The sequence below is a fragment of the Chrysochloris asiatica genome, unplaced genomic scaffold, assembly GCF_000296735.1.
Source record: "Chrysochloris asiatica unplaced genomic scaffold, ChrAsi1.0 scaffold00001, whole genome shotgun sequence".
Taxonomy (NCBI): Eukaryota; Metazoa; Chordata; class Mammalia; order Afrosoricida; family Chrysochloridae; genus Chrysochloris; species Chrysochloris asiatica.
In genome coordinates this window covers 1,776,394-1,803,634 of record NW_006408519.1, presented here as the reverse complement: position 1 = coordinate 1,803,634, position 27,241 = coordinate 1,776,394, and the positions used below count along the sequence as shown (strand labels likewise).

Sequence of the window (27,241 nt, the reverse complement as noted above, 5' to 3'; positions counted from 1 at the left end):
TACAAGTTTCAAAAAATTGGTTAAACATAAAATTTTTAAATCATATCCAAAATTTCGGGGGGGGGGCGGTTTCCTTTTCTTTTTTACGTCTATAATGGGTAGTCATTTTAATTTTGGATAGGGAAACTATGTTACACTGTTTATTTTTCCACTGTATACAGAGCACATCTTCTGAGTCTCTTAAGCAGAGTGAAATGGATCTTAGCTATCAACATGCTGTGTTGAGTCCAGAAAGATGATTCAAACGTGTGCAGACATTTCTCCCCTTGTCGTGCTCACTTATTCTGCTCCTTCTTCACAGTGCTGATTCTGCTGACTTGTTGTTGTTGTGAATTGCCGTCGAGTTGATTCTGACCCATAGAGACTGTGTACAGGGTTTCCGAGGATCAGCTGGTGATCTTGAACCACTGACCTTGCAGTTCAAACGGCTTGTAGCAAGACTATAAAATTTCTGAATATTATCTGTATTGCTGTTTTTTAGAACTATTCTTATGACTTAAGCAGTCTATCAAGGAGCGTTTAGGGATTTTTTTTCTCTCATCCCTGGTTTTAGCTCTGGTAGTGTAGTGATTACGAATCGGGCTGCGATCTGCAAGGTCACAGTTCGAAACTACCAGCTGTTCTGCTGGAGAAAGATGAGGCTTTCTGCTCCCGTAAAGATTTACAGCCTTGGAAACCCTGTCCAGGGTCACTATTGAGTCTGAACCGACTCCACGGTACTTAACAACAACCACAACATCTGAAGAGAGAAGCTGAAGGATATAAGAATGTAACAGTTTCCCACACTGTTCTTCCATGCACATTATTACTTTGTAAATTATGGGGTTTCCAAGTTTATTCGGAAGGACCACATATTTTATTTCCCATTTTGGTAGAGTTGCAGAAGCCTTTATTTTTACTTTTCTGTAAGGATATTTAATTGCTGCTCTTTCTTAACTGTAACGTTTACACTGAGATAATGGTCAGAACTCTATGGATGGTTTCAGACTTCGAATCAGGGTACTCATCGGTCATTTTGCTTCCTCTTTCTCCTCTTCAAACTTCTCAAAGGTCTAGCAGTGCCGTCACCTACCTTGTTTAAACATCATTTTTCTTTAGGAAAACACATTACATTAAACTTGTTTCTTACCTTTAAAATGAGCAGTTTAGACTACCTTTATCTCTGAAATAAATTCCAGCTCCCTGTGTTGTAGACCTTGATACTTATGAGAGTTTCTCTGTCCCTCCCCTTCAGTAGGATTCTAGATGAGATTTCTTACAACTATGCTTCAAGAAGTAGCAAATTAAATTCGGGTTTCCTAATCGTTCTGGGAAACTGAGTACCATGACTTGGATCAGGGGCACCTTTGTCCTCAAAGTGACAGCTTTACTTTGTAACACTTTAAAGAGAAAAGAGGTCTTTTGCAGCACATTTGCCAGTGTCGTCTGTCATTTAATTTCTTGACTGCTGCTTCCATGGGTGTTGATTGGGAATCCAAGTAAAATGAAATCCTTGACAACTTCAGTCTTTTCTCCATTTATCATTATGTTGTTTATTGGTCCAGTTGTGGAGATTTTTGTTTTATGTTGAGGTGTAATCCGTACTGTTGTAAGAAAGTGTTTCCTTGAAAGGTTATTTATGTACTTTTCTGAATGCATGCTATTTCTTATCGATACGTACCCTAATCAGACCACTGCCATTGAATCAAATCTGACTCATAATGGCCCTGTATAGGGTTTCTGAAGTTTTAGATATTTACTGGGAGCACATAGAAAATAGCCTCATTGTTCTTTCATAGTGGCTGGTGGGTTTGAACTACCAACCATGCAGTTAGCATTTCAGTGCTTATCCCACAGTGCCACCGGAGTTAAGCTGCTTGATAATACAACCTTAGTAGCCCTTTCCTGATTTTAAACCCTACAGTAAACCCTTGTTCTATTGAACAATCTCAGTGTATATGCAGGTTCCATGTGAGCACAGTGAAGTGTTCTGGAATTCCCACACTTCTCAGTGAAATATAAATTAATTAAAACCATTTCCTTAGAAGAGGAAAAAAAGAGTCATCTGATACAATTTGATGAACTTGACCTGTACCTATGGATGCAGTAGCTCAAAAGAGGGAACAAATCTTTACAGCGAGGATCATTCCCACCCCCTCCATACAAAGCGTAGACAGGGATGGGCAACTTGGGCATTGGCTACCCAAAATGGGGGGCTACAAAGGCAAGAAGTGACTGGCTTACAAGCTTTCAAGAGGGAACCTAGATCCAGAGGGCATGGAAGAAGGTAGAATCTCCACTGAGTAGTTTCCAGTCTGTTTAGGTAGGGCTGATGAAAGGAAATGCAGATAGGTCTCTTGTGATACTATAGTGAATGATTGTTATCAGGACTGCTTGTGAGGGTTGGAAATATAAAGGTAGACATTTTGTAGCAAATGAGGGAAGTGATTAACTTTGCAGTCTAGGAGCGGAGGTCCCTAGGACCATCAAGAGAGAAGATCGGACCCTACCAGAGAAGCAGTGGCACCAGAGATGGAGGCAGAGACAATGACGTGGAGAGATGGAGCAGCTGGGGACTTTAGACACAGAGAGGGAGAGGGGCTGTGTGCTGACAACCAGGGTGCAGGCTTGTAGTGTATATCCTTTGATTGGTTGATGACGCATGGAAGGGATTGTAACCATGGCAATGAAACGATATACGATAGAATGAATGTAAAACTAATGTTCTGCCATGTAAACTATCACATAATTCACAATAAAACATGAAAAAACAAAACAAAAAAAAAACACATTTCTTTAAGAGACAGATACTGTCTTACCTTTGATAATGAATGGTATGTGTTTAGGTATGGGGGATGTTACCCCCAGAACTCTTAAATGAATTATTCTGTTCTCATTTGACCCTGAAACATACACTCCTTTTTTAGACTAAGAAATATTTAAAACCCAGTTCAAAATAATTCCCCATTGTAGACTTCAGGGTAAGAATGAGGCTCTGTGTATAAATTACCAGAATTTAAGAGTTGAACAATAATCTGTTGCACGCTTATATTGTGACTGTTACTGTATTCCTGTTTAGGTGTACTTTTGGACATCAAGCCCATCATTACCAGCCAGTGAAGAAGGATTTCAGCCTATGCCCTCAATCACAATTAGGCCACCAGATGACCAACATCTTCCTACTGCAAATACTTGCATTTCTCGACTCTACGTCCCACTCTATTCCTCTAAACAGATTCTCAAACAGAAATTGCTACTCGCCATTAAGACCAAGAATTTTGGTTTTGTGTAGAGTATAAAAAGTGTGTATTGCTGTGTAATATTCCTAGCTAATTTTGTAGATTTTTTCCATTTGTCTATAAAAGTTTATGGAAGTTAATGCTGTCATACCTTCCTGGTGGTTAACTTAAAGATTGAATGCAAACATTCCTTGCTTAGTTTATAACTTAAAGGCCTAAGGAGAACTACCAACATTTGACTACAGTGGTTTGCTAGTCAACGACTTCTGGGTCTAGCCCCAGCCAAAGATGACAGCAGAACAACATAATTTACACTGTGATTTATCTTTTTGCTGAGGAAACGAAATGTAAAATGTTCTGAAAACTCACTGCTGCCTTTCTGGAAAGTGTTTCAGCAAAGGTTCTTGTATAGAGGGAATAGGGAATTTCAAAATAAAAAATTAAGTATGTTCTGTGTTTTCATTTTAACTTTTTTATGGTGTTTAATTTGTGGTTGGCTGCAATTGTGTATCATGTATATGGAACTTGTAAAAAGTTCTTGACATTCTAATCTTAGAGATGAAATCACTTTTACCTAGAAAGACCACTTTTGTTGCGGTTTATCTTGGCTGCATTGAGCTCTAGGATATTAGAAGATATCCTAATATTTTGCATGTAATCTGTTCATTTGCGTGAGGGCACTTTTTTGTACATATGATGGGGCCAATGCACACTACTTTATCACAATCAACTTTTTTTCCCCCTTTGTATCCCTGTTTCAATGAGCAGTCAGTTAGGTTACTGCACTTCAGTTCTAACTAGAGATTTGTACTAAGGTATTTCAGTTATGTAAACTTAGCCTGGCACTTTCTGATAACTGTAAAATGTTTTATAAGATCATGATTATTGAAGATACATTTTGGAAAATTTTAAATGTTCGTGAGCAGCTTAACTACTTTTGTATCTAGCCTTTTTTAAGTATCTTGTTACATTTACTTTTTTAAATAAAGAAATTACAGAAGAAATGTCAAGTAATATTGAAGAAACAATAGTTTTTATTTATATAGTTGTACATTTTTAAACTAAGGGCAATACACCTGACATGATTATGTGCATAAAATTTTTTTGTTTTAACAAACTAAAAGTTTATATACACATAAACTACACGAAAGAGAAGAAAATCAGTGGACATTTTACAGTTAGCAGAGAATCCTGAATGGCACTGGCCGAGTCACCTGTTCTCTTTACAAATGGGGAAAGTGAGGATGCCGAAGCATGGCTCTTACTGGGCATAGGAATTGAAGTCATTCACTTAAACTTAGTAACTCAGTGACAGTTACTTACTGATGACCCATTAATTATGTGCCCTAGGGCCAGTATCCCTAAATTCTTCTGGATTTTAGTAGCTTTATTTAATGGCATAACAAGGAACACTTTTCTTCACTAAGTCTTCAACAAAGTGATTTAAATTAATTAGTCACTTTACATAGTAGATACATATAGAGAAGTTCTCTGGCATCTCTTGCTTTTAGTTCCTTGATAGGGTTCCTAACCTGTCAGATAGTTTTTATGGTCAAAGATACTATACTTTTATTATATAACTTCCTTCAAAAGACTGAACCACTTGATACTATCAGCCCTGCTGACACTATAAATATTTAAGAGCCAAAATGGTACTAGTGAAACTCATTGTATTTCTGAAAACTTAATGCAACAATCTGTTTAAGAGTTGTGTAAAAATTAACCAAAGGTAATTTTACAAAGTAAGACATTGGTTTATATGTCTAAATGCTATTTCTGAGCAAATTGAAATAGTAATCAGATTAAGAGCTAATTAGCATTAATGTGTTTGAAAGATTAAATTTATATATATCACCTTAATCTCTGTATGACGTGATAGGATTGATAAAATATTTAATGAAATCAAACTAGAGAGAATTAGGACATTTGAAACCCTAATTGTGAACTTATTTTTAATAGTAATTGAAAGAATGAAAATATTTAAAATAATGCACAATGTCTTAAGTCTTCCTAAATCAAGATTTTGGTTAAAATGCTTTTAGGAATGCTGAAAGCAAAATGAGTTTTTTTGTTTTTTTTTTTAAACGTAAAACAAAAAGCGGTTGTAAAATAAAGTCATGTAAAATAAAGTTCTCTTTTGGTCTTGTTTAGTGATTAAACTTAATAGAATTGAGAACAAATTTAGGAAGAGAAGACCAAGAATGAACTTTACTGAGGGTTTTCAGAAATGTGCTACTCTCCTCTTTTTTTTTTTTCCCCCTAAGTCATCTGAATATTGACTGCCCAGTCTAATGGCTTCCTGGTTTGTTTCTGTGTGTGATTTTACTTTTTTGTACTTGCCCTGAATAACTACGATCTTTCCTTCTCTAAAGACAGACGGTTTTATTTTTGTGTGTAGCTTGCTAAGCCTAGCCCTTTCTCTCACTCCCTTTTCTGGTTATTAGGTGATGGCCAGGAATCATTATTAGGGTGCATTCCAGGTCATTATGAAACACTGCTTCAAGAGCGTTCCTTATTTATTCCCGAATATATATATCCCTATATATATCCCTCTGTTGTAAACCCCCTACTGCTAAACCTTTCCTACTTATAATCTTGGAGAAATACATTCATTGACTATGTTCTAGTCCTGAATTCAATGTTTATCCTGATGACAAAGATGGGGGAGCTGGTTGGAAGTGCCTTGAAGAGATTGTAGCTAGCAATACAAAGTAATTTAAACCTAATTTACGTATTTATCTAAAATGGGATAATTCCTTAAACATCATTCACTGTAGAAATTAAGATGTGACTTCCTTATTAATGTCAAGATATCTTGGGTTAAATTTAAGTTAAGTATTTTCTGTTACCTCCAGATTCACAAAAGTACTGGGTTGCTATGACTGCAGAGTACCACGTTTCTCTGAAATACTGAAGTATTGAGTGCTTACTGTGTACCAGGCACAGTCACTAGTGCTTTACACAGATTGTTTTCTCCTGAGCGACTGTTAACCTTTCCAGGAAATATGAGGTGAAACAACTTGTCAATGTTATACAGGTAGGACATGCTGAAGTCAAGACATCCCCAGGCATTTGGAGCTTGCATTCTTAAATTGTTGTTAGGTGCCATCGAGTCGGTACCAACCCATAGCGACCTTATGCACAGCAGAACAAAACACTGCCGGATCCTGAGCCAACCGCACTACTGTTATCACACTTGAGTCCATCGATCTTACCACTTTGCAAATCCATCTCGTTGGGGGTCTTGCTCTTTTTCTTTGTCCTTCCACTTTACCAAACATGATATCCTTCTCTAGTGACTGGTCCCTCCTGACAATATGTCTGAATTATGAGAGACAAAGATTGGTCATCCAGGCCTCCAAGGAGCACTCTGGCTGCACTTCTTCCAACACAGACATATCTGTTGGTTCTTTTGACAGCCCATGGCACTTTCAATATTCTCCAACACCATAACTCTAAAGTATCAATTCTTCTGTAGTCTTATTATCCAGTGCCCAGCTTTTGCATGCATATGAAGTTATAGAAAATACTATGGCTTGGGTGAGGCACACATTAGTCCTCAAGCTGACATCATTGCTCTTCAACACTTGAAATTGCCTAATGTAATACATCGTTTGATTTCTTGACTGCTGCTTCCGTGATGGACTATATTATTTTGTGTAAAGTATGATTTTAATCATGTCAGTTGGTTTACTGCTCTTAGAGTGGAATATTCCATTAAGTCTGGCTTTATTTTTTTTGGGGGGGGGGATGAGTTTTCAAAACATTTCTGTCATTCAATAACTTTCCCTAACACATCTGGAGATGTGGGAATTTTCTAAAATCAAACAGGGTACCTACCGATCTTTTAAGTATAAATGGCATAAAAAGAAAAGTATCACACTTTGTTTTTGAATTTTATCAAATTGTAAAGAACCATTCTGAAAGCAACTTTTGGGTAACACTTGCAAGTTTCTGATTCATTTTCAGAATGTATCTTGGATTGTTTCCAGCTGTTGAATTGGATTGTCTTTGAATCTATAGTTTGCATTGCTACAATAGTGGCACTGATACAAGTAGGATCTCTTCTGGACAAAGTTGTCTTCATATGATATGTGGCTATTTTAAAAGTTCATTTCAGCTTGCGTAATGAAATTATTAGGATTCCTGGTGTGGCACTGTGGGCGAATGTGTCAGACTGCAAAGTCATTTGAACTGTAAGGTCAGTGGTTCAAACTCACCAGCTGCGCCTTGGAAACCCTATACAGGGTCGCTATGGGTCAGAATCGACTCAACAGCACTTAACAACAGCAATGAAATCATAAGAGTTCTGGTATGGCACTGTAGGATAAGCAGTAGGCTGCTAACTGCAGGTGGTTCAAGCCCATGAGTTCCTCTGAATGCTATACGGTTGATCACAGAGTCAAAACTGACTTGACCACACCTAACAACAACAAAGAAATCAGGAGCCCTGGTGGCACAGTGGGTAACTGAAGGGCTAGCGTTTCAACCCATGAGGCTCTCCACAGAAGAAAGATTAGGCGGTAAAGATTTGAAGCCTCAGAAACCCTATGGGGTTCTAATCTGCTATGAAGACCCCTGGTATATATCCCTTGTAAGACAGTGGATTATGAGTTGGGCTGCTTAACACAAGGTCAACAGTTTAAATCTGTGAGTCTCTCCACAGAAGAAAGATGAGACTTCCTACTCCCATAAAGATTTACAGACTCAGAAACCCTCTACAGGATTGCTATGAGTTGAATTGGTTTGACTGTTTAATGAGAATGGCATGGGATCAAGCCGTCTTTCATTCTGTTGTGCATGCAGAATTGCTTTGAATCAGAACTGATTGAAGAGCATCTAACAAGAAGCATGGTACCTAGTTTCTAAGGGGGAATTCCCAAGATAGCTTTTGCCTGGTTATCTTATTCGAAGGGAGAGTCTACATTTTGATAGGAGGAAATATCAAGGTGTTAAAATGTGTAGGATCATAAATATTTCTGTGAGTAATTGATGTGGCACTGTAGGATAAGCACTGGACTGGTAACTGCAAGGTCGGTGGTTCAAACTCACCAGCCACTCCACAGAAACCCTGTACAGGGTTGCTAGTAATTGAAACCGACTTGATGGCACTGAAAAACAAGTACCAAGGCTTAGAGATCTGGTGTGGCCTTGTAGAATATCCACTGGACTGTTAACCATAAGGTCAGCAGTTCAAAACCACCAGCCACTCCTCAAGCCCTATACAGGGTCTCAATGAGTTGGAACCAACTTCATTTGTTGTTAAATGCCATCAAGTCCATTCCAACCCATAGCGGCCCTGTATAGGGTTTTCAAGGAGAAGCTGGTGAGCTTGAACAACAGTTCAAATGACTTTGCAGTCACGCATTAGTCCACAGCGCCACATCAGATAGCATTTAACAGTTACCAAGTCCTCTTGTTCTGTAGGATAAGTTCAAATCCATCATCTGTTCACAGAAACCCTATATAGGGGTTACTGTGAATCGAAACTGCGTACAGCACACAACAAACACCACTGTTACCAAAGGGGTCCTGGTGATGTAATGGTTATGTGTGTGCCCGCTAAATGAAAGGTGGGTGGTTGTGGTTTGAACCGACCCAGCAGCTCCAAGGGATAAAGATCTGAAGATCTGCTTCCATAAGATTACAGTCAAGAAAATCTTATGGGGTGGTTCGTTCATTGTACTCTGTCACATGGGATTGCTATGAATCAGAATTAACTTAATTGTGCGTAGTGGTTACGAATCGGGCTGCGATCCTCAGGGACAGCAGTTTGAAACTACCAGCTGTTCTGCGGGAGAAAGATGAGGCTTTCTGCTCCCGTAAAGATTAGAAACCCAGTACAGGGTCGCTATGAGTCAGAACCGACTCCACGGCACTTAACACCCAACAATAGCAGCAATAAGTGCTGTGATGGGTGTTCACTGCATTCTTTCAGAAGATCCAATTCTTCAAAAATTGAGAGAAACTAAGTATGAAAGCAATTTGCTTGTGAGGTGTAATGAGATTTACAAATTATAAAGATGTCAGTTTAAAGACTAAGGTGCGCCTCACCCAAGCCATGGTGTTTTCAATAACCTCATATGCGTGTGAAATCTGAACAGTGACTAAGGAAGACCAAAGAAGAATTGATGCTTTTGAGTTATGGTGCTGGAGGAGAATATTGAAAGTGCCATGGGCTGCCAAAGAACCAGCAAGCAGATCTGTGTTGGAAAAAGTGCAGCCAGAGTGCTCCTTGGAGGCCAGGATGGCCAAACTTCGTCTCTCACACTTAGGACATATTGTCAGGAGGGACCAGTCACTGGAGAAGGATATCATGTTTGGTAAGGTGGAGGGTCAGAGAAAAAGAGGAAGACCCCCAGTGAAATGGATTGGCAAAGTGGCAGCATCAATGGGCTCAAGCGTGGCAATAGTAGTGAGGTTGGCCCAGGATCAGGAAGTATTTCGTTCTGTGCATAGGGTCACTATGAGTCGGTACCGACTTGATGGTGTCTAACAACAATAACAACATTTAATATAAATAAGTAACCTGTGAAGTGTGTTAAAGATAGAATAAGTAGGACATATGTGGCCTGGTGTGGAGTTGAGGATTAATGTGCTAGATTGCAGTCAGTTTGAATTGCAAAGTCTGTAGAACAAGCTCACCTCGGAAACCCTATAAGGGTGGCTAGGGGTCAGAACCGACTCGTCAACACTTAATGTGTGTTGAACATCAATTTTTAAAATAGAACACATGAGAGAGTCACAGAATTGAAAGGGTTAGAAGGGCCAAGTAAACCTTAAGTATTTCTAAGGTACAGATCGTATAACACTTGCAGATTAACAACAATATTATCCCTAAATCACCCACCCACTGGTGTCGACGTCCATTCTGGCCCTATATGTGTTCTGCCCAAGAAAGACAGGAAAAATAGCTACTCAGCAAGCTAATTGGCGAGTTACAGCAGTGACCAGGCATGCTTGCTCAAATATTTCTTCAAAAGTGTATGTTGGCTCCCAGCACCTTCTGCAACCTTCTGCTTGCTCACATTCGATTCTGGTCCTGATAACCATACTACCAGCTGTAGGAGAAACAGGACGTCAGAACACAGAACCACATAAGATTCAGATCATATGGTCCACTCCTTCCTCTTCCAACACCCCTTTCTAAGCATGTGAGCTTACTCCATCTCTCTCTTTACTTCTTGTTGGTAAGTGCTGCTGAGTCAGTTTTGACTCACAGAAACCCCCGTATAGGGTTTCCAAGGAGTGGCTGGTGAGGTTGAACCTCGGACATTGCAGTTTAAACCTACCTTGCGGTCCAGTGCTTATCCTACAGCGTCACACCAGGACTCCTTGCTTACAGTACTGTATTTGAAATGGATTCAATAAACCATGTGATTTAAACATCATCATTTGATCAGAGCCTTTCTGGGATGTGACCTCAGGGATAGACTGACTAATGGGGTGTTTGCAAATCACCAGCGCAGCAAAGCTATTTCCACTCTAATAAATACTTTACATGTAATATATTAGGAAGTCTCCACAACTTTATGAGGAAGAAATTGTTCTTATATTCACCCTACAATTGAGGAAAACTTAAGTTACAGAGAGGCTAAGTAACAGTGTTAATGAATAGGGCATTAGAATCGAAGTCCATAATGATCTGGCTGCAGGGTCACATTGTTTTTTCACTAAGGTCATTCATTTTTCTAGCTTCAATACCTAATAGAATGCCTGAAAGAGTAGGCACCTTGGATGAATTAAAGAAATGAATCCTGGTTTATTTGCCATGTGAATTACTTAACCTTGAGATTTCATTTCCTCAGAATTTGTGTGTATTATTTAAAGTTGGAGTCCTGGTGTGTCTCTGTAGGATAAACACTGGACTTCTAACTGCAAGGTCAAGGTTCAAACCCACCTTGAAACCCTTATGGCATGGTGCTGCAGGATCCGCACTGGACTGAGAACCACAAGGTCAGCAATTCAAACCCACCAGCTGCTCCTTGGAAACCCTATATAGTGTTGCTATGAGCTGAAACTGATTAGATGGCACTAACATTAACAACAAATGAGTTGGAACCCATTCGATAACACCAATTTAAAGTCAGTGTGTAAACACTTCTATTCAACACTTGCTTAGATGCCTAAGAAAGGGTAACTCTACCCACACTGGGCAGATTTTAGAAAGCCTGTGGTCATTTTCACAGTTGAAGTAACTTTTCTGTCTTGCTCTACCATACTTCAGATGATGAGCTCTCCAAACAACAGGTGCATGCTATTCAAGGCATGGCAGAGCAACCATTCACTTCAGCTTAAAGCTACTTAACACAAATCTTTTTTATTTTATTTTGTTAGATTTTTCTTTCTGCTTTAGTTATTTTTAGGTCATTCCCCTGAGAAAAGAGTATTAGCATTTCAACCAAATGATTGTCACCACCAGTAGTCATGGTTTGCTGCCATTACACCAGTGTTTCCTCTCTGCATCACGGTTGGTCACTTTTGAACTTGAAAAGAAGCTGGCTTCAGTGGCACAAAATAGACTCTGAAGTCCACTACTTCTGGCTGACAATCTTATTTATTCCAAGAAGACATTTCTTCATATGTAACATGAAGAGAATTGTGATACTACCTCACGGAGATGTCCTGAAAATAAAATGAGTTAAGGCACATATGGTGTTCAGTATAGCGATGGGCACTTTGTAAGAATTCAAGAAATGTTAACTACCGTGACTATTGCTAAGGGGTCGTGTGGCGCTGCTAAACACTGGACGGCTAACCATAAGGTCGTTGGTTCAAACCCATCAACCTCTTCTCGGAAACCCTATACAGGGTCGCCAAGAGTCTGAACTGACGGCATTTAACATAAAAACTTAGTTTGCGGAAATCCACAGAATTTTCCAAATATTCGCCCAAATTTAATTTTTTCCCTTCTCATTCTCAACCCCCTGCGACTCTACTCACACACACTTTTTAAAAATCTCAAGTACTTCTCTTTTCTTCATTAAATTTTTAATGGTGTGGCTTTCTTTTTTCACCAACAATCGACACCTGGAGAGGTGATTTGGCGTGTCTGGTGCTAGCACCTCCTCAACCCAGCTGTGGCAAGCCACAAGCCACATCAGGTGGTTGGACCTGACGCGCTCAGACGAAAGTTCTTAAGGGATTGGGTGAGAGGTGGGCCAGTCGGGAGTAGGCGGGTTTCTGAGGCGAGGCCAGGGCAGCGAGTCGGGCGGGACCGATAGGACTGGAGCACGTGGCGGGAAGGCGGTGTGAGTCGGAGTAGGCGGGGCCTTGAGGTGACGTCGGCGACTTGGACTGCCGGCTCAGGGAAAGAGGGCAGGCGGGAGACGGGGCTGGTGCCGTGAATGGGGCGGGGCCATGCGGGGTAGGCCTGGTCCTTGAAGCTGGGGGCGGGGCGGACCTTGCCAAGCTGTCGGTCGCGGAGATTCTGTCCTAATGGGAGGCTGCCTGCGCACTTGGTTCTCTTCGTTGCTGTAGCTCTGGCGGAGCCTGCGCTATGGGCGATGAGGAAAGGGCGGAAGCGGCCCGGCCCGAGCAGGATGAGGTAAGTGTCGTAGCCTCTCCCGCCTCCCAGCCACGCCTAGTCTTTAGGTTACGAGTTGCAGCGCGGACTTGCAGGATCGCGGTGGGAAATCCTCCTTATAGGCATCAGAAAGCCTGCGCAGGCCTGGCCTCAGCCTGCAGAAAGCCTGTGCAGGCCCGGCCTCAGCCTGCTGTCAGTGTCGGAAGCGCCCGAGACCGTCCCTGGGGAGAGGTGACGAGGGAGCCGGGTTTCCGCCCCGTTGCTCCGTTCTGGGGCCAGTCAAGGGCAACGCTCTGAGGTCCGGTCCGGGGTGTGAGGGGCACCTCCTTCCCTCTCCTCCTTTCTGGAGCTTTAACGGAGGCAAGGACGCTTGCGGAAATTGAGACCAGTGGATGGGGTAGAGAAGACAGGTTTTTGTAACAGTGAACCAATTAGACTACTGAACTATCTGGATCTTTGGGGTCTCACGTTCATCGTGTATGCAGTGAAAGTGATACCTCCTTGACAGAAGTTTAAATAAAATGTTGTATGCGTCGTGCCACGGAAGTTGTCATTGTTAGGTGCCTTCGAGTCAGTTTCGTGTGTAACACAACAAAACAGTGCGCGTTCCAGCGCCACCCTGATCCCATTGTTGTAGCTACTGTGTTCATCTATCTCGTTGAGGGTCTTTCTTCTTTTTCCACCCGTACTTCTTCCAAAACACACTTTTTTTTTTTTTTTTTTTCTGGCAGTTCAATATATTCCATATTCTTCACCAGCACCATAATTCACAGGCATTATTTCTTCCTTATTCGTTGTACAGCTTTTGTATGCATGGGAACAATTGAAAATACTATGACTTGGATCGCTTAGTCCTCAAAGTGACATCTTTCTTTTTCAACACTTTAAATGAGATCATCTGCAGCAGGTTTGCTTAGTGTAATAAGTTACTTGTTTTTTGACTGTGGCTTCCATGGACATTGATTATGGATCCAAAGAAATCCTTTACAACTTGATCTTTTTTTCCATTTTTCATGTTTATTAGTCCAGCTGTGAGGATTTTTGTTTTCTTTTATGTTGAGGTGTAATTCTTACTGAAGGCTGTAGTCTTTGATCTTCATCAATAAGTGCTTTAAGTCTTCTCATTTAGTAAACTAATGTCATTTGCGTATTGTAGGTTGTTAATGAGTCTTTCTCTAATCCTGATGTCATGTTCTTCACATAGTCCAGTTTCTTGGATTATTTGCTCAGTGTATGGGTTGAATAATTATGGTGAAAGGATACAACCCTGACACCCACCTTTGCTGATTTTAAGCCATTCAGTGTCCCCTTGTTTTGTTTGAATGACTACCTCTTGAATTATGTACAAGTTCTGCATGAACATAGTTTAGTGTTCTGGAATTTCCATTTTTCACAATGTTATTCATAATGTGTTATGATCCACACAGTGGAATGCCTTTGCATAGTCAAAACAATCTAAGTTAACCTGTTCATCTCCTTCTATGGTAGTTGTTGTTATGTGCCTTCGAGTTGGTTCTGACTCATAGCTACCCTGTATAAGGTTTCCAAGGAGCAACTGGTGAGTATCATAGTGGAGGTGGTGGTTATGTGCTGTGGAGTTGGTTCCGACTCATAGCGACCTTGTAAAGGCGTTTTGAGGCTGTAAACCTTTATAGGAGCAAGAAAGCCTCATCTTTCTCCCACAGAATCATTGGTAGTTTCAAACTGCTGATCATGAGATTAACAACTGACTCATAACCACTACACTACCAGAGCTCCTTTGAGTATAATAGTTGTTATTGTTTTTAAGTGCCATCCAGTCAGTTCTGACCCATAGCAACCCTGAATAGAGTTACTGAGGAGCAGCTAATGAGCTTGAACAACCAACCTTGCGGTTCAAACTGATTTTGTAGTCTGGCGCATTAACCCAAAGCGCCACACCAGGACTCCAAGTATGATAGTTGTTGTTGTTGTTGCCACCGAGTTGGTTCCAACCCATAGCGACCCTGTATAGGGTTTCCGAGGAGCAGCTGGTGAGCTCGAACCACTGACCTTGCAGTTGAAACGGCTTTGCAGTCTGGCGCATTAACCCACAGCGCCACACCAGTATAATAGTAGAGGTACCTAAATGATAATAAATTGAGATTTATTGGACTGCAGGATTGAAAGTGGATAGTTTTAAATAGCTCTTCTATGCTTTTCATACTTGTTATTTTGCAAATACCTCTAAACCGTTTATATACAAAGGAACAAATTTGGTACTTCTTTGGTCTTGTTGTTGTTGTTAAGTACCGTGGAGTTGGTTCCAACTCATAGTGACCCTGTACAGGTTTCTGAGGCTGTAAATCTTTATTAGAGCAGAAAGCCTCCTCTTTCTCCAGCGGAACTGCTGGTAGTTTTGAACTGCAATCTTGGTCATTTTACTGTTTATAATTTAATATTGTGAACATTTGGAGGGAAAATAAGAGATTGAGCTCACAGAGACACAGGGTAGTGCAGGGGGTTCCTGCCCTCCGCGGGGGTCGTGGGAATATGCGGAAACATCAGGTGAAGAAATGAATGAATACAATGGAAAGGCTTTTCAACTTGCTGTGCTGTCCGGCTATGCTCTCAGCTTCTGCTACCTCTGCTTTTGATTTCTGCTCTTTGCTGTCTGTTCTCTCTGCTCTCTGCTGTCTGCCCTCTGCCTTCTCCCTCCTGCTCTCTGCTTCTTCCCCCTAGCTCTGCCAGTTCCTTCAACTTGTTGTGCTGTCTGGCTGTTCTCTCCAGCCTCTGCCTTCTGCTTCTACCTCCTCCTGCCGCTTCTGCCAGCCCAGCTCAGCAAGTCTTTATTTTTTATACTTAAAACTACACAGCACATAATGAACTAACACTTTGATCTTTTCTTGAATTATTACATAGTTAATCACAACATTCTTGCACCTGGTCATTAGACAACTTTGACAAAATATTTCTGTGATGTTCAACTGACCTTCATCTCTTTCTTCAACATGTGATAAACGGTTTCTTCTTGTGTTCACTTAAAGATTAAGTCAAACCTTACACAAACCATTGCTACTTATCAGATTACTGACTACACTTTCTTAGTAACATAAGTTTCTACTAATCATTAATGCTTGCACTACCTCATTATTCCTACTGACTTGTTATCAACTTTCTATCCTACATAATGTATTATTATTTTTATAATAAAGGTATAACTAACATCTGCTTATTTATTTTTCTAAAGTAGTCATTAAATTGCTTGGAAGTTATATGACATAAAGCCCAACTTGGCTAATTGCTACAGGAAGTATAGATTATTGAATCAAAACTATCTTTCACTTAAGTTCATTATTTTCTGCTTATTTACGCAGGTGCTTGTATGTAGGGGTTTTTGAATTCTAGCTACTGACTAATTGTGGTGAGGTCTATGGGGGTAGGTCAGCTTGACTCTAATATGCTATCTGTTTTTGTGGCCTCACAAATGCAGTTACTTAGGTTTTCTAAGGAAAGGGAGTAATTTACATAGTTTCTCTTTGTATTCAATCCACCAAGGCTGAAAGCAATTGCTGCTAAGCTAGGTTTGTAGAACTCATAGTGAAAGCTGAGAATATTACCATATTATATCTATTTTTGCAAGTAAATTCAGGGCTAACTTGAAGGGAAGATAGGGGTCAGCTTTTGAGAATCATATGCTGCATAATGTCTCTCCCCCAGTGCGACCTTGCCAAGCACTGAGAGTTAAGCGCTTCCCGCAGGTTAGGCCTACATTTCTTTAGGAAGGTTGTAGATTCCACGTTTGAGGTTTGATTTTATTTTGATTTTGTAAGCATTTAGCAACTCATATGAAAATTTGAAATATTCCTCAAACTTTTCTTTCTCCTTTGGAACAAGTATGGTGTTGGTGGTGGTGATGTGCCTTGGAGTTGGTTCAGACTCAGCGACCCTGTACAGGGTTTCTGAGGCTGTAAATCTTTACGGGAGTAGAAAGCCTCATCTTTTTCCTGCGGAGCAGCTGGTAGTTTTGAACTGCTGACCTTGAGGTATGCAGCCCGCTTTGTAACCACTACGCTACCAGAGCTCCTTTGGAACAAGTATGCTTAGTGCCAATTTTCCTATTCTAATCAGACAAATCAGACTTTTCTGTTTATACTAACTACACCAATTGTCATTCAGGTTTACAATCTGCAAATTATGTTTATTCCCTCTACGAATGGAGTCCTGGTGTGGCGCTGTGGGCTAATACATCAGACTGCAAAGTCGTTTGAACTGCAAGATCTGTAGTTCAAGCTCACCAGCTGCTCCTTGGAAACCCTCTACAGGTTCGCTATTGGTTGGAATCGACTCAACGGCACTTAACAACAACAAACCTCAATGATACATTAACCAGAAGAGAATACACATGAAGAAAGTCCATGTGGAAACTGCACAGAAAAAAATCCACTGTCATAGATGCACAAAAAAATATGTACACGCAAAAATGAACATGGAATAATACCCACACAGAAAAATATATACATAGGGAAATTCTTTAAAAGGTAGGGTTTGGGTTTGAACTCAAGTTTATTATAGTATTGTGAATATGAAAAGTTTTCTGTGTGTATATATCTGTAAGCGCATTTTTCCGTGCAGACACCATTCCACGTACACATATTTCCACGTGTGCATTTCTCACTTGTCATTCAGGTTTACTATCTAGAAGTTGTATTTATTACCCCTACCTCAGTGATGCTGTAGCCAGGAAAAAATGCACACAATGCAAGTGCACATGAAAATCATGCACAGTCAAAGGCCTACTGAAAGAAGCTTACTGCAAAAGATGTACATCGGAAAATGCCCTTGCAGAAAAATGTCCACACAGAATAATATGCACATAGAAAAATTCTCATATTCACAGTATTATAAAGTAAGAAACTGGAAACCAATTCCTACTTTTTATATGAGAATTTTTCTCATATAAATATTTTTGTGTGTGTAGGCATTTTCCATTGTGGGTATTTTTCCCTGTGTGCTTTTTCTCTTGTGTATATTTATGCCAATAGTGGTTTTTTTTACTGTGTGCACTTTTCAGGTGGATTGTTTCTTTTTAGCAGTCTCTTGTCGGAATCCTGGTGTGGCACTGCAGCTTAATGCGCTGGCCTTCAAGGTTGGTTTGAATTGCAAGGTCGGTGGTTCAAGCTCACCAGCTGCTCCTCAAAAGCCCTATATAGGGTTGCTATGAGTCGGAACCAATTCAACGACTCTTAACAAGAGCAGCAACAGGATTTTCTAGATGTGACAGTATAACATGATACACCTGCATCAGAATTACCTGTGGTGGTCGTTGTATGCCAACAAGTTGGTTTTGACTCAGAGCGAACCTGTATAGGGTTCCCAAGGCTAAGCCCTTATCTTTCTCCCAGGGAGCAACTGGTAGATTCGAACAGCTGACCTTGCAGTTAGCAGCCCAGACTTTGCAGTTAGCACCCCAGCTTGTAATCTACTAGCTACCAGAGATCCTTGAAATTACCTGTAGTATTTTGTTTATTGAATAAGTATGTTACTAGGCCCACTCTAGACATAGTGAATGAGTCTGGGGTCTGTCTCCATTTCCAGCAAGCCCTCAGGTGATTCTGGCACACAAATTTCAGGAGACACTGACCTACAGGGTCTGTAGATTGTCTTAAAGGGGGATCATGATTCTCTTGGAATTATATGTAGAATTTGTATATGCAGATGAGAATCTACTAAGAGAGGAATTCATAGCTTTCATGAATGTCTCCAAGTGAAATAGCATTATTCATAACTCCTAAGTAAGAAAGCTTAAGGAGAAAAATGTTTAAATAACGTACCTAAGACAACACACCACCTGTCAGTTTGTCACACTGTGGTGGCTTGTGTGTTGCTGTGATGCTGGAAGCTATGCCAGGGGTATTTTAAATTCCAGCAGGGTCATCCATAGTGGACAGCTTTCAGCTGAGCTTCCAGGTGAAGACCGACTAGGAAGAAGGAGAGACAGACTACTTCTGAATATTTAGTCACTGAAAACCTTATGAATAGCAGTGAAACACTGTCAGCACCAGAATATGGAATATTGAAATATGATGAAGAACACCAGAATATTGTCAGATATAGTGCTGAAAGTTGAGCCCCTCAGGTTGGAAGGCACTGAAAATGTGACTGGGGGAGAGCCACCTCCTCAGAGAAGAGTTGACTATGATGACACAAATGAAATAAAGCCCTCAGAACCTTCATTTGCTGATGGGCACAATTCAAAATGAAGAGAAACAGCTGGAAATATCCATTAATAATCGGAACATGGAATGTAGGAAGTATGAATTTAGGAAAATTGGAAATTGTCAAAAATGAAATGGAACACATAAACATTGATATTCTAGTCATTAGTGAGATGAAGTGGACTAGCATTGGCCATTTTGAATCTGACAATCACATGGTGTGCTATGTTGGGAATGACAAATTGAGAAGGAATGGCATCACATTTATTATCAAAAAGGACGTATCAAGATCAGTCATGAAGTACAACACTGTGTGTGATAGGATAATATCCATACACTTACAAGGAAGACAAGTTAATATCACTGTTATTCAAATTTACTCTCATGGACTTGTGTTCATTTTCTTCAACTTCATTTTGAATTTCTATATGAGTAATTGATGATCTGTTCCACAGTCTGCCCCTGGCCTTGTCTTCACTGATGACAAGAAGCTTTTCCATCTTCTCCTTCCACAGATGTAGTCAATTTGATTTCTATGTGTTCCATCTGGCGAGGTCCATGTGTATAGTAAAAATGGTATTTGTAATGAAGAAGTCATTGGTCTTGCAGAATTCTATCATTCGTTCTCCAGCATCGTTTCTATCACCAAGGCCATATTTTCCAACTACTGGTCCTAACTCTTTGCTCCCAACCTTTGCATTCCAATCACCAGTAATGAGCAATACATCTTGATTGCATGTTTGATCAAATTCAGATTGAAGAAGTTGGTAGAATTCTTCTATTTCATCTTCACTGGCTTTAGTGGTTTGTGCATAAATTTGAATAATAGTGGTATTAACTGGTCTGCTATGTAGGTGCATGGATATTATCCTATCACTTAACAGCATTGTGCCTCATGACTGATCTGGATATGTTCTTTTTGATGATGAATGCAACACCATTCCTTTTCAATTTGTCATTCCCTGCATAGTAAACCATGTGGTTGTCAGATTCAAAATGGCCAATACCAGTCCATTTCAGCTCACTAATGCCTAAGATATCGATATTGATGCATTCCATTTCATTTTTGACAACTTCCAATTTTCCCAGATTCATACTTAGTACATTCCATGTTCAAATTTTCAACAGCTGTTTCTCTTCATTTTGAGTTGTGGCCCATCAGCAAATGAAGGTTCTATGGGCTTTTATCCCACGAGCTTAACTATTCACGTCATCATGGTCAACTCTACTTTGAGGAGGCATCTCTTCCCCAATCGCATTTTGAGTAGTGCCTTCCAACCTGAGGGGCTCATTTTCTGGCCCTGTATCTGACAGTGTTTCTCTGCTATTCATAAGGTTTTCAGTGACTAACGATTCAGAAGTAGTTCGTCACTCTTTCTTCCTAGTCTGTCTTTGTCTGGAAGCTCATCTGAAACCTGTCCACCATGGGTGACCCTGCTGGTTATTTAAAATACCAGTGGCATAGGCCACAGAATCACAGCAACTCAAGCCACCACAGCACGACAGACAGACGAGTGGTGGCCGTTTGGTTTTATGTCGAAAAACATATCATCAGCCAAAACAAGGCCAGGGGCACACTGTGGAACAGACCATCAATTGTTCTTATTGAAATTCAAGGTGAAGAAAATTAAAACAAGTCCACACAAGCCAAAATATGACCTTGAGTTTATCCCATCTGAAGTTAGAGACCATCTTAAGAAGAGATTTGATGCATTCTACACTAATAAAGACCGAATACCAAAAGAGTTTTGGGATGATATCAAGATCATCATATGGGAAGAAAACAAAAGGTCGTTAAGAAGACAAAAAAGAAGGAAAAGATCAAAGTGGATATCAGAAAACATTCTGAAATTTTCTCTCTAGTGTAGAGATGCTAAAACAATTGGAAGAAGTGAGGAGGTACAAAAGCTGAACAGAAAATTTCAAATGTCAGCTCAAGAAGACAGAGTCAAACGTTATAATGAAATGTGCAAATACCTGGAGTTAGAAAACCAAAAGGGAAGAACACGCTCAGCATTTCTCAAGCTGAGGGAACTGAAGAAAATGATTCAAGCCTCGACTTGTGATATTGAAGGATTCTAATGGGCAAAATATTGAATGATTCAGGAAGCATCAAAAGAAGATGGAAGGAATACACAGAGTCGCTGTACCAAAAAGAAATGGTAGATGTTCAACCATTTCAAGAGGTAGCATATGATCAAGAGCCAGTGATCCTCAAGGAAGAAGTCCAAGGTGCATTGAAGGAATTGGCAAAGAACATCAGCACCAGGAATAGATGGAATACAAATTGAAATCTTTCAGACAAACTGATGTGGCACTAAAGACACTCAATCATCAATGTCAAGAAATTTGAAAGACAACTAGCTGGCCAACTGACTAGAAGAGACTCACATTTGTGTCCATTCCAAAGAGAAGTGACCCAACAGAATGCAGAAATCATCGGACAATATCACTGGTATCCCCTGCAAGTAAACTTTCACTAAAAGTAATACAAAAATGGCTGCAACTATACATTAACTTCACAGAACTTCAGAGGGTCAAGCCAGATTCAGAAGAGGACATGGAATGAGGAAAATCATTTCTGATGTCAGATGGGTCTTGGCTGAAAGCAGAGAATACTAGAAAGAGGTTTACTGTGTTTTGTTGACTATGCCAAGGCTTTCAGTTGTGTGGATCATGACAAGCTATGAACAACATTGCAAAGTATGAGTATTCCAGAACATATAATTATGCTCATGAGTAACCTGAACATAGGCCAAGGGGTAGTATTTCAGACATAACAAGGGAACACCGAATGGTTTAAAATTAGGAAAGGTGTGTTGTATTCTTTTACCATAGTTATTCAGTTTGTATGCTGAGCAAATAATTTGAGAAGCTGGATTGTATGCAGAAAAGTGTGGCATCAGGGTTGGAGGAAGACTCATTAATAACCTGAGATATGCAGATGATACAGCCTTGCTAGCTGAAAGCAAAAGGACTTAAAATACTTACTGATGAAGATCAAAGACCAGTCTTTGGTATGGGTTGCATCTCAAAGAATATAAAAATCCTCACCATTGGCACAATAAACAACATCCATATAGATGAAGAAAAGATTGAAGTTGTCAAAGACTTCATTTTGCTTAGATCAACCATCAACATTCAAGGAAACCATAGTCAAGAAATTAAACAACATATTGCATTAGGCAAATCTGATTATGCACAAGATCTCTTTAGAGTGTTGAAGAGCAAAGATGTCAGTTTGAGGACTACGGTGTGCCTGACCTTGGCCATGGCATTTTCAGTAACCTCATATACATGCAAAAGTTGGAGAGTTATGGTATTGGAGGGGAATATTGAAAGTACCATGGACTGCCAAAAGAACAAATAGATCTGTGTTGGAAGAAGTGCAGTGAAAGTGCTATTTGGAAGCCAGGATGGCCAGACTTCTCTCATGTTGTTGTTAGGTACCATGGAGTCAGTTCTGACTCATAGTGACCCTGCACAGGGTTTCCAAGGCTGTTAATCTTTACGGGAGCAGAACGCCTCATCTTTCTCCCGTGGAACCGCTGGTAGTTTCTAACTGCCAACCTTGAGGTTAGCAGCCTGATTCGTAACCATTACGCTACCAGAGCTCCTTCTCTCATACTTCAGACATATTGTTGGAAGGAACCAGCCCTAGAGAAGGATATTATGTTTGATAAAGTGGAGGGTCAAAGAAAAAGAAGTCCCCCAACAACATGGATTGGCACAATGGTGGCAGTGATGGGCTCAGGAGTAGCGATGATTGTGAGACCGCCCCAATTCTGGGCAGTGTTTTGTTCTGTTGTGCACAGGGTCACTATGAGTTGGTGCCAACTTGGCACCCAACAACAATAGCAACAAGACCACACAACTCAGTTTTTAAAGCCAAATACTTGCTCTAGACCATATACTTTTTCAGATCTGGTGGGAGTCTAAGAATGAAAATAATACCTACAAATGGTAGTAATCTACGACAACGTCTGGACTCCTGGTATGGTGTGTAGTATCAGCACTGGACCTCAAGGTCATTTTGAATCACAAGGTTGGCAGTTCAAACTCACCAACTGCTCCTTGAAACCCCTATACAGGGTCATTATGAGTCAGAACTGACTTGACAGCACTTTACAACAGTGTGGTGGCTGTAACTGCGGTTGCCTTGGTAAGGCCAGACCAATTGATTTCGAGGATCTTATATGGCCTGAGGACCAGATGTTCCCCACCTCTGCTTTATAGGGTTTCCAAGGAGTGGCTGGTGGGTTTGAACAGCCAACCTTGTGGTTAACAGTCTAGTTATCTTGAAGCACTATACCAGGACTCCAACAGATTAGTAAACCAGTGTAAATACATACTTTAAATCAAATGGTTTAAGACATAGATTGTTTTCTTATGATTCTTTCCTTTCATCAGTTTTCATCTGATATTAGTTTGATTAAGAGGGCCTCTATAGTATTATTGTTACTATTACTGTTTTTACCTTTTTGTTTTGTTTTGAAAAAAAATTCTAGTTCACTCCAACAAATTCATTAAAATGGTTACAGGTAGTGTTTTTGTTTTAAATTCCCTGTCATGTAGGCAGAGATAGAAAGACAGAAAGTGAAGAAAAAAGACCTGGAAACAAGTCCATGCATTAATGGTTTTCTTTCTCTCTTATTTTTAAGTTAAAAGCATATTTCAAATTTCAGTTTTATCCTATTTGTAACACCCATGATGAATCTCTGTGGGACCACAGAGTTTCTCAGAACACATGGAAAAATCATTGGGCTGTTTGATTTTGTGATGTAACCTCTGCTTTCCTTTTTGGTTCTATCTCTTTCCATTGTCGCCCACATACCATAGAGTTTAAACCTAAAGTACTTAGGAAGGTATCTGCAGGTCTTTAAAAATGTCTTGTGCTATAATGCCTTACCCCTCCCCAACATTGTTTTCTCTTCTGATATGTGGGTTCTTAGTCCAGGGTGCTAGGAGAATATCCTAGGGAACCTAGGACTTCAGAGTCCATGAGTCCCAAGAAATCTCACTAACATGAGTCTTAGGCAGTTTTAATAAGCATCATGAAAATAAACAATATGTCATCTCCAGCCCATTTCAAAGATTTGTGTACCTTGACTCCTCTATTTTCATTGCAAAAATTTTCATAACACCTTCCTGATCCTCTTCTTTTCTTAATAATGAGTATCATGTTGAAACAGGAAAAATGTCTATGCAAATGTGACCTTCCTTCTAACTTAGAGGTGCCAGCAGTTTCCTGGATCTTGACATTGATGATCTTATCAGCATTTAAAAATTCCTTCCAGGGTCAGAGTACTTGGTGCCAGAAAGTTACTACTATGGTGTCCTTCCCAACTTTCAATATGCCTGGTAACGTGAGTAGAATTCTAGCACTGAATATATATTTGTACCTCAGTTACTAAATGTCTCATGAGAGAAAGTGGGGGAAATGTAGCAATGAAGAGGTGGGCTGAGTCCTACCAAGTTACATAGACCCCCCATCGACCTGGAGTTTGGTGAGAGCTGGTTGGCCTGAAGTATGATGAGACCTGGGGACTCCTGAGCCCATGGACAAGGACATGGCCACGGAGGGCTAGAGCTGAGAGTGAAGCGTCCAGTTGATATGAAGTGAGGGGATATGCACAAGGGTGCCCAAACTTGCAGATAGTGCCCATTGGACCTAGCTTCGATGGCTGGATGTTCAGAACCTGACTAGAGTAAGGAAAAAAGGAAAAACTTTTTCGAGAAAACAAGAGTAAATTGCTACAATCTGATGAACTTGACCTATGCTTATGGATGTAATAGTTTAAAATACCAACCAAAAGGGAAAGAATCTTTACAGCAATGATCATTCCCATCCCCTCTATGTACAAGGTTGGTAGGGATGGGCAACTTAGACATTGGCTACCTAAAATGGGGGCGTCGTAAAGGCACGAAGTGACTGGCTTACAAGTTTTCAAGAAGGAATTTAGATTTAGAGTGTGCCAGCGGGGGACGAGGGTGGAGGTGGGAGGAAGGTAGAATCCCTACTGAGTGGTTTTCATCCTGTTTAGACAGGTCTGGTGAAAGGAGATATGGGGACAAGACTCATGATTCAATTGTTATCATAACTAATTGCAGTCGTCATCACAGCTGTAAAGGTAGAAGTTTTATAGCAAAAAGGGGTGAGTGGTTGATTTTACAGACCCGGAGCGGAGGACCCTGGGACTATAAAGGGAGAAGAGCAGGAACGGAGTGTGGGACCCTACCCAGAGAAGTGGCGACGCCAGAGATGGAGGCAGAGATGATAACATGGAGAGATGGAGCAGCTGAGGACTCTAGACTCATGGAGGGAGAGGGGATGTGTGTTGGCAGCTGGGGGACAGGGTGTGCTCTTTGGCTTTTTTGAATGATTGTATATTCCTGAATGTTTTGGTGCACATCAAAAAAAAGAAAAAGAAAAAACCAGAAACAAAAACAGAGGGAATAGAAGCAAATACTGTTGAATGATGAAACATGCAGAGGATTGTAATCATTGCAATGAAATGAACTAATGTTCCCCCATGTAAACTATCACTCAATTCACAATAAAAACTTAAAAAAAAAAAAAAGTCTCATGAAAGAAAGAATATAGATTGGTACCCAAATGCTGTGAAGTAATCATAATCACATTTAGAAGAACCAAAGGAAGAGCAAGTGGGCAAAGATAGGCATGCAATATTCATTGATTACAGACCTCTGCCTTTTACCTTGGTATATATGCTAGATTGTTCCAATTATATTTTAATTGTTCCCCTGCTAAGCCTCTCTGTTGTTGTTGTTAAGTGTTGCTTCTGACCCTTAGTGACCCTGTACAGGGTTTCCAAGGAGTGGCTGGTGAGCTTGAACTGCTGACCTTGTGGTTCAGACCACCTTTTCAGTCCAGCACATTAACACTCAGCCCCACACCAGGACTCCAAGTCTCTCTAGGAGTCATGGAAGGTATGATTGATTAAATAATAATTATAGCATATTTGATCAATTCTAAAGAGTACAGAGACAGCCTTTCAAAGATCTGCCAGAACCATTCTAGTAGTCATAATAACACTCCAGTGAACTAGAAAATGTGTAGTGCATGAGAGTGGGCAAGGTACTTGTATTAGCGCCTGTGATCTTTACAGCATTGCTTTGAAATAAGTATGGCAGATAGCATCATGAATTTGCAGATGATGCACAGATCAAATGAAGTATTGCCTGGAAACATGGGTACTGTTGTTGTTTGTCATTAAGTGCCGTCGAGTCAGGTCCAACCCATAGTGACCCTGTATAGAGTTTCTGAGGAGCAGCTGGTGAACTTGAACCGCAGGCCTCCTGGTTCAATTGAACTGTGCAGTCCAGCGCATTAATCAACAGCACCATAGCAGAGTCCAACATGGGTAGTACTCTGCCCTTAAATGTAAGAGATGTGTGATAAAGAATAGTAATACATGGTCATCTGGTTCACACCAAGCTATGCTGTAGAGGTGCCAATTTTGAAAACACCGACTCTGAACTTTGTTTTTACTGTCCCATCATTCACATGTGAAACATGTTCCCATCAAGAATGTGCTTCACATGATGCCCATTTGACTGGACTTCAATGACTGGATAAACAGAGCTCAACCCTAAGAAGAAAGAAGAGGGAAAAAAGTGTCATCTGATACAATTCGATAAACATGACCCACACCTATAAATGCAGTAGCTCAAAAGAGGAAACAAGTCCCTGCTGCAAGAACTATACCCACCCCCTCCACACAAAGGGTAGAGAGGGATGGGCAAATCGGACATTGGCTACCCAAAATGGGGGGAGGGATACAAAGGCAAGAAGTGACTGGCTTACAAGCTTTCAAGAGGGAACCTGGATCCGGAGGGCATGGAGGAAGGTAGAGTCTCTAGTAAGTGGTGTCCAGCCTGTCCAGGAAGGGCTGATGAAACGAAATACAGATGGGTCTCTTGTGATGCAGTGGTGAATAAGTGTTATCAGGACTGATTGAGAGGGTTGGAACTCTAAAGATGGACATTTTGTAACAAAGAGGGGAGTGATTAATCTATCAGTCTTGGAGCGGAGGTTATCAGTGGAGAAGAGCGAAGAGCAGAATCCTACCCAGAGAGGATGTGAGGCCTGGGATGGAGGCAGAGAAGACAACGTCAAGAAATGGTGGGGCTGGGGGCTCGGGATCAGGAGATGGAAAGGGGCTGAGGACTGTGGTGGGAGGGGGGTACAGGTTTACAGGGTACACCCCTTGGTGGAGTGAGGATGCATGGACAGGATGATAACTATGCCAACAAAATGATGGATGATGGAATGAATGTAAAGCTGATGTTCTCCCGTG

General features: G+C 40.6%; 2 protein-coding genes across 3 annotated transcripts in view; both read left to right on the top strand.

The window, feature by feature from the left end:
• The window catches only part of UBR5 (ubiquitin protein ligase E3 component n-recognin 5), a 173,698-nt gene extending 168,351 nt beyond the window's left edge, over positions 1-5,347 (top strand). Inside the window, exon 59 of the mRNA XM_006830617.1 lies at positions 3,059-5,347. Within this exon, the coding sequence (XP_006830680.1) occupies positions 3,059-3,271 (213 nt within the window). The 3' untranslated portion in view covers positions 3,272-5,347. The remainder of the gene's footprint in view (positions 1-3,058) is intronic.
• A 7,301-nt stretch (positions 5,348-12,648) lies between these two features.
• The window catches only part of RRM2B (ribonucleotide reductase M2 B (TP53 inducible)), a 65,332-nt gene continuing 50,739 nt past the window's right edge, over positions 12,649-27,241 (top strand). The window contains exon 1 of one of the 2 annotated variants that reach the window (XM_006830615.1): positions 12,649-12,765. In XM_006830615.1, the coding sequence (XP_006830678.1) occupies positions 12,718-12,765 (48 nt within the window). In that variant the 5' untranslated portion in view covers positions 12,649-12,717. The remainder of the gene's footprint in view (positions 12,766-27,241) is intronic. The other variant, XM_006830616.1, reaches the window with a different exon arrangement.